Source organism: Patella vulgata, chromosome 3 (assembly GCF_932274485.2).
Source record: "Patella vulgata chromosome 3, xgPatVulg1.2, whole genome shotgun sequence".
Classification (NCBI taxonomy): Eukaryota; Metazoa; Mollusca; class Gastropoda; family Patellidae; genus Patella; species Patella vulgata.
The window spans coordinates 63,164,126-63,176,719 of record NC_065881.2 but is presented as its reverse complement, the minus strand read 5'-3'; the positions used below and the strand labels follow the sequence as shown (position 1 = coordinate 63,176,719).

The window sequence follows — 12,594 nt, the reverse complement described above, 5'->3', positions numbered from 1 at the left end:
ACCCCAACTTAATTAGCATTCACAGGAACTTGCAATCTCGATCCCAGAGATAAGTTTACTCTTCGTTTATCTCTGGTAAAAATCGCCGGCCATTTTGAAACCGACAGCATTTCATACTAACAAAATCCTGCCAATCAGTAGCCACGGGGAGCGCAGCTTAACAACCGAATTTACGCTGATTAATTGCCTTCGAGTTTTATCAGAGATAAACGAAGGGTAAAGTTAATTCTGTGATCGAGATTGAGGAACTTGAGTATTGCATATATGGGATCCATTAAGTGGTAGATTCTTTCCCTTCTCATTGACGTCTGAACCCAGACTGAATTATTATTCACGGGAACCAATTGCATATAATATGGGATCCATTAAGTAGGAGACTCTTTACCTTCTCGTTGACGTCAGCCTTGGGGATGAAAACATTAAACCTTACGTCACAGGAACTTGAGTATTGCATATAATATGGGATCCATTAAGTAGGAGACTCTTTCCCTTCTCGTTGACGTCAGCCTACGGGACGAAAACGTTAAACCTTATGTCGGTGTCTGAATGAAAACAAGTGTCACTTACCGTCTCTGTGTCCATTATGCTGAGTCAGCAAGTGCGATCCTAGCTACGAGAACGTAGCTAAAAACGTTGAGATATACTGATGTGCTTGCTTTTAGCTACGATTGGGTGCCTTTAGTTCCAAGTGGCAAATTCAATTTCTTTATTAATGCATGTAACATCTTGAAAATAAGATAAATTTATACTATTATGACTAATTAAACTCACAGAGGCCAATGTAGTGCCACAACCATCGCCTTACTTCAAATATTCGCGTTTAAATTAATGAAGCATTGTTATTATCCGACATACACCGTCATAGATCTCCAGTTTAATAATGGCGTTCCTAGTAATGGCTTAACGCTTGGATTTTACATACGATGATTTATACCCGTTTCTGGTAGGATTATATGCTTAATGTGGAAGAAATATTATAAATAACAATAATCAATCGTTGTTTTGATGAAAAATATTGTCAATTTTGCTTACCGAAGCCCGATGTGATTTGCGCTGGGCTTTGCTGCGTGGAACTATACTAAACAGCAGCAGCCCCCCCCCCCTAAAAAAACAAAACAAAAAAAAGCAGCAGCCCCCCCCCCCTAAAAAAAACAAAAAAAACAAAAAAAAACGTCAGTACAATTTCAAGATCAGAGAGGCACTTTAATCAAACGACTTACTAAATGGATCAAAGCAATTTTTTGTGAACAGTATGTTGACACATTAGTGATTAATTCATCACAATTCTAAGACATTATGAGTAGGTTTAGAGTCTGTACACAGTCTATACATCAGTATCTGGTGTGTCCACCGCGAGTGTCAATAACAGCAGCGCAGCGTCTGTGCATGGCACCTGGAACCACACTCTCAGAAAAGCCTGGCACAATCCATCGGCTGTGTTTGGACTCGGTACGACGTTATTAAGTCTCCTCTGAATTCATCCCAAAGATGTTCAATCGGGTTTAAGTCCGGACTAAGGGCTGGCCAGTGCATAACGTTGACACCGTTCTGCTGTAGAATGTCCCGAGCAATTCTGGCGGTGTGGGCACGGGCGTTGGCATGCTGGAAAACGTTGTTTTGTGGTATGACGTGGAGTCTGGGAGCTTGATCGATGTAGCGCACTGGTGTGATGCCGCCTCATCTCCCTGGACCAAGATTTTGGAACACCACAGGACCCACTCTCTGGTTCAGGCCGATTCCCCCCCCCCCCCAAACCATTCTGATTGGACCTCTCCGCGAGTCTCGTTCCATGACACATTGGTCAGAATAACGCTGGCCACGTCGACGCCATATTCTGGTCCTGCCATCTGCAGTTGATACGCAATACCGACTCTCATCTGTGAACAGAACAGTTCTCCATTGTTTCTGTCGCCAGTTCTGGTGTTATTGGGCAAACTGTAGACGTTCACTGATGGGTCTTCCGTGTGTTCCCACTGTCGGACAACATGGCGGTCTTGTCGCCTTGTGGTAACCCTTGGTCTACCAGTTCGGGGGCGATCATCCGTGGTTTATGGATGGCCTGAAAGCGTTGCTGAAGCCTGTAGATGGTCCGAACATTGACTTGGAAGTGATTGGCAACGGCTTGGGCAGTGTGGCCAGTGTCGAGTCTTCCAAGCGCTTGGTTCCTCTGAGCTGTCATGGGTCGTGGCATGGTGCTGACGTTGTAGTGTGAATGGTTCAACCAGGTATGGTGGGTGCATTTTATAGGACTGGTAACGGTAAACAGCACGTGCAGCATGAGTTACATGAAAATCATGGAGAACACAATACCATCTCAGAAGTCAGGTTGCGTTTTTGAAAACATTTCCTGGGTTCAATTCTGTGTTTGGGAAGGAGTCTTATTGCTCAGGTAAAGTTGGAGATGTGGTCACAAATATACAATAAAAACTCGAAACACGGAGGGTTGATAGATGAGGTTTGTTATCTAGTGCGATCCCTATTTAGTCCGAATTAATCTTCACGAACCCTTAATAGAGACGTAATTTGCATTTTTACAGAATTCACATTATAATTTTACTACCAAACGATCGATGTTCAACCTTGACAGTCGTGTAGGTGGAACTGGGAGGGAGACTCACATCGTCATTTACATACATTTTAATTTTAAAATTTTGTATTGCGGAAAAGAGCCTGTTGACGTCATGGCGTCATATCATGGACTGAGCATTAACTAGTTCTATGTCCACATTTTATTGAATTGGGGATAAAAAATGGGTGTTAAGTTTGCATCACTGGATTTTGAAACTCTACGAATTTTACCAAATTTTCACAATAGTGGAAGCTATCAATATAAGAAACTAGCAGTGTGTGGTGTTTCACATTGCTGTATTGATATATAATAACATTGATCTAACTGAAAAGCAATAAATGGAGATGGGATTTTGTGGTTTACAAAATGTTAAGAATTTGCCAGGCAGAAATATCAGAACTTTTGGGGACGAAAACAACGTTTTATACCCCATTTTGTGTCAATTTGCAAAACATCCCAAAGAAAACGGAAGTAATGGCAAAATGACAACCAGACACCCATTTCCGGCACTAGTTCCGTGGCTGAAGGGGGGGGGGGGGTTGCCACTCGGGCTGTGAATGAGACCAAGTTTTTCTAGGCCATTTTTTTTTTGCGTAGATTCCGAATCTGGGTGGTGATTAGGCGTTTGAAGGCGCGTTTTCGAAATATGGGGTCCAATGTCTACAATTGGGAGAACATGTGATTATGTTGACATAAATGCTGACCATGTTATATATCAATAAAACATATAATTCTAGGACTGTTGGTCCCCACCCCCCACCTTTCGGCCACCGGACTATCGACTGGGTACTAAATGTGCTGTCTTTTTAGTTAATAATAATCTATGTCAAGAACTCTCGACGTCTGACTCTCGAAGTCCGGCACCGAAACAAAAGGGTTAACGTTCCTAATAGGCATAGGTCCTTCTTAGCTAAAGATAATGTCTATTAGCTATAATTACCGTATTTCTCCATCAACTAGCTGTAAGCCTATGATTGTGCATTATAATTAGAGATGGGCAATACATAAAGCATGCAGGCAGGCAATGAAATTGTAATGCAATAATGTAAAATGAAAGTAGGGCTATATTGCTTAGGTACTTAGGGTTAGGTTTAAGAATTTGGGGGAGAGGTTAAGTCTCCACATAAGCACTGACCAAGGATGATGAAAAATTAGTTCGTGATATTGCCTAGTTTTATTGAAAATACATACAATACATTAGATTTATATACAAAGGCGATTTCACTGTTTTTTTGGTGTTGGTGGCGCTGATGGTCTTTCTTGGATATTGCTTCTGGTATTCTGGTTTGTTCCACATCACCGGGTTAGGGCTAGGGATTCTTATATCTAGTTGATTTTATTTACTAACGGTTAGGGATAGGATTTGATATATGGTTTGTTTTGGGTTCGGGTGGAGACTGGTCTTATTTAATCTAATTTACTGTGTACTAGGATGTCGTTCAGATTTTTATTTTTAGAATATGCAATTATAAGTTTCTGTGTGAATATTTTCGGGTGATTTTCTTGGATGCACTGATGATTTTGGATGCACTTGCTGCTGTTGCGCTAAATGGAACTACAAAAGGGGCTATTGCGCTAGCCGTATGAATATTCAAACCTAGGGGGGGCTGTTGTTTTCAATTTGTCAATCCAGAATTTTTGTCTTGTTATCTTAAACGTTTTCATTTCTTCTCTAGTTTCAAAGTAGCTCTTGGTCTTTTCTATTGGCGTGACAATGAGATCAGAAATGTCATGATTTGGTTGGTTGAAATGAATTGAAACCGGTTTGTTTTTTTTGGTGACTATGTCTGATCGGTGACCGTAATTCTTTCCCTAAGTGCATTTTTAGTCTCCCCTACGTATTGCTTGTCACATTGTCTGCATGAAATTAGATAAATTATGTTTGAACTACTGCATGAAAGTTGGTCTGATATTGGGAATTGTGTGCCAGATGTTTTGTTATGGAAATGATCGGATATGTTTAAGATTTTGCATGTTTGACATCTTGGATGGCCACAAGTTCTGGTTTTAACTTCTGATTGCATATTATTTGTTTCTTTGGCGGCAAGCTCAGCTAGAGTGTTGTTTTTTATACGCCGTAGATAGCGTTTGGAGTATCTCCTTTCTCTTAGTTTGCTAAATACCAGCGTACATGCTGACTCAAAATCGGTCTTCTGAGTACATATCCTATGAAAACGGAGAATCTGAGATCTGCAGGTCCTAACCCTTACCCTAACCCTAACCCACATATGACGTCATATGCGCTAAACTGTGCAGGGCCATCGCCGATCTAGCGTTCCACCATATAGTAGTAAGAATTAAAACGAAATTGAGAACTATAAAAAACGAAACGGAATAGGGTCTGTGTTTTAATCAGATTGAAAAATAAGTTAATCTTATACAAAGACCCAATTAAACATACCCAGCTCAAAGTAATGAAACAACTTTTGTTTATCTGCAAATAGTGTAAATTTAACCAAGCGTTGTTTTTATCAAAATTGATACGGACATACATAATTACGGCGCATTAGTCATGCGCAGCACACTTATTGGTTTCATATCTTGATTGGTGGTTGTTGACGTCATATATTTAGCCCCGCCTTCATCACGTAACTAGAGGTCAATTTAAAATGTCTGGAAAAAAAACAGCAATTATCGCTTCGATTTAAAAGAGATGGTTTGTAGTTGGATGTGAAAGAAATGTAATAAATAACAATAAATCAATCGTTGTTTTGACGAAAAAATTGACAGTTTTGCTTTCTGAAGTCCGATCTGGTTCGCATCGGATTTTTGCCAGGTAAAACTATATTATAGTACCATCTCTTATCTTGAAACCCGGAGTGCTGAGAGATAAGGTTTCTTATTTAACAGCTAATGTAATAAAAAGAAGAAAGGGTATACTTTGCTTGCTTTTATTCGACATAATATTTTCTTTATGGTATAAATTGGTTATCAATATTAATTTGGAAATTTTGATACATTGACTTTGTTTTATAAGATATATTTTCTGCAACGAAAATTTCTTACACAACGATGCTTCCATATTTTTATCAGTTATTACTTGTCCGCCTGCACTTACTATTTATCTTCGCTGTTTACTTTTAGAAAGTGTCGAGTCATTATGATATAGTAAAAGAATATTCTACGAAAAAATTAGTTACGCAACTATGCTTCCATTTGATGAAGCCTTTGATATCAAGTATTACTGTAGACAGTGATGGGATGACTATGACTTTGTTTTATAAGATAGGCGAAAAGTAGAAAGGTAGAAAAGTCGACAGTACGACAGATCATAGGTAGCTAATAGCGCAGTGTGTTAATTTCCTAATTTCTACTTTTCGAGTTACATTTTGGCTTGTATAGCGTGTTGGCGCCTTCTTACTGACATCAATAAATACAAAAATATGACTAAGTCGAAAGTCGACAAGACGGTATACAAGCCAAAATGCAAGTCGAAAAGTAGAAATTAAGAAAAAACGGGGGCGCTATTATCGCGGTGTGTTATTTATTAATTTCCTATTTTCGAGTTGATTTTGGCTTGTATACCGTCTTGTCGCCTCACATTTTGTTGTAACTTCTACTTTTCGACTTTTCGACTTTCGTGTTCTGAAGAGGCGAAAAGTAGAAATTATGAATGGTAGTTATAGGCGTCCATAGATGACGGTTGTTTTTTGTGTGTTGTAAATGTTGTCTGGATACTCAAGACACGGTTCAGGGGCATTATATAGGCCAGACTTAGATAGCAATGAAGGCATTCTGTTGATGATATAGCCGAAGGACAGTTTATTTTTAAACAAGTTTTGAACTTTGTGAAAATGTCGCAGAAATCTTATGTAACAGGTTTGTATTCTATCATTATTATAACATAACAAGTTCGCGATCCGTTACCGTTATATATCCGAATTAGTCTATGTATGAAGAAACATTAGGGTACAGATACCAAACATATGAAAGAAAGGGGACATTTTTTCTCTTTCTGATTTTACCGCTTCAGATAAAAAAAAAAAGCCAGCGGATGCCAGGCAGGATACGCCCATATTTTGCAAGAGATGGATAGAGAACAAGCTAAAAAAAATATGATTTTCCGTCCACAACCTTGGTATTACATACTTTTAGACTATTTGCGTACAAGAATCGGCCATTTTGTACGGCAGTTTCTGTCGGATTTTGAAATTTAAACTCAATCTTCACTGAGGTGTTACAGTGATATATTTAATGGTTTATAAAATAGATTACAAATTGTGACTTCTAGAGGGTCCACAAGCTAAAAACATTATTTTTTCCAACAATTATAGGCCATAATCCAGGAAGTTACGTTCCGATATGCGTGATTATAGAGAGGATCCAAGATCTTTGTGATATAAACATACATTTCAAGTTTCATCAATCAGGGGCCATAATCCAGGAAGTTACAATCTGATTTGTTCAAATATCGAAAGGAACCAAGATCTTTGGGTCATAAACATACATTTCAAGTTTCATCAAAATCGGATAAAAATCGTGACTTCTAGGGTGTCCACAACCTTAGCATTACATACCTTTACACAATGTGCGTAAAATGAGCGGTCAATTCCCCCGACAGTTTCTGTTAGATTTTTACGAAATTCGAACTCAACCTTTATTTACCGTGTAACGGTGACCTAATTAAACGGTTCTTAAAATTGGATATAAATTGTGACTTCTAGCGGGTTCACAAGCTTCAATGAGATTTTTCGAACAGTCAGGGACCATAAACCAGGAAGTTTCGATCCGATAGATGCCAATATCGAAAGGAACCGAGATCTTTTGGAGATAAACCAACATTTCAAGTTTCGTCAAAATCGGATAAAAATTGTGACCTGTAGAGTGTCCACAAACAAATTGTGGACGTACGGGGTGACGACAATATGCGTCCACATGAAAATGTGGGTGTATAAAAATATTCGAAACGTTGACAAAAGTAACTTTACAATATTTTTGGGTCATGTGCATCTGGCTTTCTCAAAATGTAAATCCTTCGATGAAAAAGAAAGAACATATGGTCTGAAATGCGCAAATATCGAAAGGGTCTGAGATCTGTTGGATATAAAGATATAATATATATGTTTTAAGTTTCATCAAAATTGGATAAAAATTGTGACCTCTAGAGAGTCCACAAACTTCGTATTACATACTTCTACACAATTTGCGTACAAAGAGCGGCCATTTTGTCGGGCAGTTTCGTTTCGATTTTTCCAAAATTCAAATTCAACCTACATTATGGTGGAGTGGTGATATATTTGAACGGTTTTTAAAATCGGATAAAAATTTTGACCTCTAGAGAATTCACAAACTAAAAAAACAATATTTCAAGTTTCGTCAAAATCAGATAAAATTGTGACCTGTAATGTAGTAGAGTGTTGACAAACAAATTGTGAACGAACACACGGACGTCTGAACGGTATTAGTGTTGTATGGTTTTATAATAAACATTTGGTTTGCGCTATTCCACACTGACTGCGTGCTCTTAGCGCATGCAAAGAGTCTTAAGTTTACATTTTACAACACAATACTAAACATAAGGATGGAAAAGATAAGTCTTCAGTTATGATTTGAATGTTGATAGGGTTGGGCACTGTTTCAAATAAGTATATAGGTAGATTAAAGTTTTGAGGTTTTGTTTAAATTATGGAGGTGTAGCCGATATATTCTGAAAATATGCACACCCCTATGGTTTAAATGAAGAAATCAATACAGTTTCTCTTAGAAGATTATTTCAGTCTAACAACAATATTATAATAGTATTCATTCAATTATTTCTGTATGGTATCCTTTATCTTTGGGGGGGGGGGGCACATGGCTAAGTGGGTAAGACGCTAGCTCGCTAGCCTGGAGGTCGGGTGTTCGATCCTTGCATTGGCCGAGAAATTTCATCCCGATTTTCCAGCGTGGTTTCCCCTTGTCAGTGATGCAGGACGGAGGGCCTGACAAGGACAGCTGTCTAGTCGTTCGGATGGGACGAAAAACCGAGGTCCCGTGTACACATTGGAGTGCACGTAAAAGATCCCTTGGCAGTTGGAATTCGATATAAGAGTAGGCCGTAGTGCCGCTGTCCGGGCAAAATTTCCCTCATAGCGCACTGTATGGCGTATGCCGTCTTCATTAGCCCAGGTTAGGAGCAGAACAGTGGGGCGTTAAACCCCATTTCATTTCATTTCTTTATCTTTGGTTTATGCTGTTCTAGATTCCTTTCAAAATTATACTGGTGGCTTAAAATTCGTTACGCCCAACCTGGTGTTTTTTATTAATCTTTTAGTACAAATAAATCAATGATTAATTCATTATGCAGGGTCGGCTTATCCACCATTGGAAAATGGAGTTCTTAGAATTTACAGTATGAGATTCTGTCCTTTTGCTCAGAGGTCAAGACTTGTTTTACAACACAAAAACATTCCGTAAGTATTGTTATATATGATGACAATAAATATCACAGTAGATCGCCTATTTTAGTTAAAGATTCTGTGACCTTAATGATATTATGAGGTATGTGAGGTAGGCCTACCAATTAATTCTGTCATTTTTCAGGTACAACTAAAATCATTATTTCCATTCAATGTCCAGAATAACAAAAAAAAACCAGAAACCCATATACCTGGTAATTCAGTTTGTGGAATGAACTGCAATGATAACACTGTGCAAAATAGCCCGAATATCTACACTGTTTTGGACCGCCTTGACACCTGGCAGCAAATAGGCCTACTGTTTATGATGTACACTCTGTCACATCTTGAATATCAAATTACAGAAAATACTGAGTAAATTTCTACATCATTGATTCTTTCCCTTGTATGAGTACATCTTCAGTTATCTAATATTTCAGCCATGAAAATGTCAATGTTTCATTAGTGAAGAAACCAGAATGGTTTTTGGAGAGAAATCCATTTGGTTTGGTTCCAACATTAGAGATTGATGATAAAGTTATATATGAATCTAACATCTGTAGTCAATATTTAGATGATGTTTATCCTGGTGACAAATTAACACCATCTGATCCTTATCAAAAAGCACGAGATCAGATGCTTATTGATACTTTTGGAAAGGTAAGTTACTTGATAATCTCAGAGATATTTATCTTTTTGAAATGCTGATTAAAGTTACCACACTAACCCTTTTTTTTTATTAAACCTGAATAACTTGTATATTTTAATCCTTGTATCAACAAGTTGCACATTTTAATACAAATTTTAAGGAACCGCGTTATTGATATTGGGTCATGAATGTAAGGGTTCAATTGGGAGAGTTTAATTTAACATTGTTTCAAAGATGAATATAATATTGTGTATATATGCCTTTTTAAAATTCTAGGCAGTTGGGCTTTATTATAAAATTTCAAGGACTGGTGAAGACATTGAGGAATTCAAGAAAAGTTTAGAAAGATACGACAAGGAGCTTTCAAAAAGAGGCAAATATTTTGGAGGTATGTAGCCTATCAATAATCATATTGGCCAAGTTCAAAGGGAGCTAAATCTAGTAAAACAATGAGGAACTATCAGACGAAACATAAGTTGTGGCCATCTACCATATTTCTGGGGTCTTACTGGTCTTTTCACCATGATCATACAGATCGAGATAGCATCTAAACAAGATTTCATTGTCTTAATCATGTACTACTGTTTCATTACTATCTGAAGAACACTGTCCAGTCCTTATTTTTGATAAAATGAAATTTAGAAAATGTTTGTTAATCCTTTAATCAGGATATGCTCCTTCCTGTAGCTACTGTATCAAGACTAATCTATATGCAGTTAAATTTCATAATCGTTACTAATGTACTTCTGTTTTATAGGAAACAATAAACCGTGTATGGTTGACTTTGCACTTTGGCCATGGTTTGAAAGATTGGAGTTACTTGAAGAAAAGGGTTTTAAACTAACAGAAGCTGAGTTCCCTAACCTGTCAGCCTGGGTTAAAACAATGTATCAGTTACCAGCTGTCAAAGCCATCATGTTTGATAGAGAAAGTCATATGCGTTTCATAAAATCTTACAAAGAAGGGAATCCAGATTACGATTTTGGTTTATGAATCAACTCAAAAGTCTGATTATTCTTGTGTATTATATTACAACTTTATTTTTAATTTAGATAACCTGATAAACAACCTCAAAGTGAAATGTACAACAAAACCTTCTAGAACAAAGGTGACTCCTCAATATTTTAAACTAAGAACACAAAGAATAAATTCCACTAAACATAAGAATCAAATCTATCAAACCCTAAAGTCATGTGTATATATTTTATGTTGTAGGTGTGTTTACAAAGACTTCTTTAGGGATGAAAAGGGGATATTACTTGTAAACCCCTCATCAGAAATTGGTGTTGCAAGTCAATTTCAAAACATTGTAGATATTTTATTATGCTATATTTACTCTTCTCTTTTTATAAAAACATAATAAAAACCTATTTTTTGTCCTTGAATCTGTCTATATATATATATATATATATATATATATATATATATATATATATATTTGTATGATCCCCCACCCCAGTGATGGGATTTCAAAAAAAATTTTTATCGGTATTTAAGGGGGCATTTTTTAGACCACACACAAAAATCACGTGTCAACAAAATATTCAAATTCGTACGTAATAAAAAAATAGGCCCAACCACAATTATTTTTTTAGAGATGGCATTATCATTAGGCCTATGTCATTTAAGGCCCCAACAATGAACAAAGTGAAAGATGACCTTTTATTATAATTACTAGTACATCGAATAAAAAAACAAATGGAGTGCAAATCACATTCAATTGGAGAGAGAGAGAGAGAGAAATGGGGTTTAACGTCCACTCGACACAAACTAGGTCATTTCGGGACTAACATATGGTTTTTAAATTTTATTTCAATAATTCGCTTGCGCGTAAGGGTCTTTAGCAGTGGGAGGAAACCGGAGGACCCGGAGAAAACCCACGAGGTTGGACAGGCGACCCTACTCCTTGTCACGTACAACCGGGGATTCGAAACCACGCCAGTTGACTCAATGACAGACTTTATGATACAGCGCGCGCACGCTAACCATTCAGCCATCCAACCCCCCACATTCAATTGGTATTTGGTTGAAGTAAAGGGGTCTGGAGAGGAATAGCCTTCGTCATTCAGTTGGATCAATTCAATTCAGAATTCTTTTTAAAAAAAATAAGAGTAAATAAAGTCACATGAGTTATAACCGTCATTTATGTGGCCTAGGCAGAGACACAGCTCACCAAATAACGAATTGAATGTGGAAATTATATTTAGTCTTTCTCTCCCTTTCCCTTTTCCCCCCTTTTTATGGCGATTTTTGTTGACTTTTTGGTGTAGAATCGAAGAAAAGAGGTTGAAGATACATTTTTTGCCAGGTTTTGGTGAATATTCATGATTTTGAAGCGGAAGGATACAGGAGTTGAGAGGTTGGTCAGGTTGAAATGTGGGGCGGAAAATTGTATGGTTTTTTTATCTTTGCTTCCAGTTTGTGTATCTCAAGTTTTCCATGGTGAACCTCATATGTGCTTTTGAGCAAGAAGTTGCTACATGTTGCTCCATCTGTGGTAGAAGGCGTTCTACCCAACGAAAATTTGGGAAAAGTTAGAGCCGGTCTAAGAGACGAGAATTAACATTAAAGTCAATGGGGAAATCATTAGTGATCTGTGGCCAAATAAACAGCGTTGGGCTGTAAAAAATGTCTCAGCCTTTGACTTTTACATGTATGTTGGTCAAATGATATAAATATCATCATTGGAGATTACAGTCCAGCTATGTCATTTTCTTTTAATGCATTAATTCCTGAAGGAGCATACTTTTAAACTCTTTCAATTCTGAAGTGTGGGGTATAATATGTAAATTTCATGAGATATATTGAATAATCAAAAAGGCTTATCACGTATATTTGAGGGGACTTTCTAGGAAATACACTGGAACTAGCAGCAGCAGCAGCAGGTCCGTAGCTAGCGGGGGGGGGGGGGCAAAGGGGGCAGCTGACCCCCCCCCCCCAACCCTTTAAAAATTCGGCGCATTGGGGAAAAAATCGTCTTCCCCAATGGGCGCCTTCGG

The 12,594-nt window shown here is 37.7% G+C and overlaps 1 protein-coding gene across 5 annotated transcripts; it reads left to right on the top strand.

The window, feature by feature from the left end:
• The first annotated feature begins 5,733 nt into the window (after positions 1–5,733).
• LOC126815153 (glutathione S-transferase omega-1) lies at positions 5,734–10,965 on the top strand. Of its 5 annotated transcripts, none has more exons than XM_050540705.2 (6): positions 5,734–5,844; positions 6,161–6,388; positions 8,856–8,961; positions 9,387–9,606; positions 9,872–9,983; positions 10,353–10,965. In XM_050540705.2, the coding sequence occupies exons 2-6, from the start codon at positions 6,364–6,366 to the stop codon at positions 10,586–10,588; spliced, it is 699 nt and encodes a 232-aa protein (XP_050396662.2). In that variant the 5' UTR covers positions 5,734–5,844; positions 6,161–6,363; the 3' UTR covers positions 10,589–10,965. The 5 variants fall into 5 exon arrangements, with proteins under 5 accessions (XP_050396662.2, XP_055955931.1, XP_055955930.1 ...); XM_056099956.1 differs by having other exon boundaries at positions 5,751–5,844; positions 6,190–6,388; XM_056099955.1 differs by having other exon boundaries at positions 5,756–5,844; positions 6,196–6,388.
• The last annotated feature ends 1,629 nt before the right edge of the window (positions 10,966–12,594 follow it).

Bases quoted from the DNA above. Each gene is read 5' to 3' on its own strand.
- LOC126815153 (XM_050540705.2), top strand. From the start codon at position 6,364: ATGTCGCAGAAATCTTATGTAACAG. The intron at 6,389-8,855 runs GTTTGTATTCTA...TTCATTATGCAG, and splicing joins GCAGAAATCTTATGTAACAG to GGTCGGCTTATCCACCATTG. The intron at 9,607-9,871 runs GTAAGTTACTTG...TTAAAATTCTAG, and splicing joins TTATTGATACTTTTGGAAAG to GCAGTTGGGCTTTATTATAA.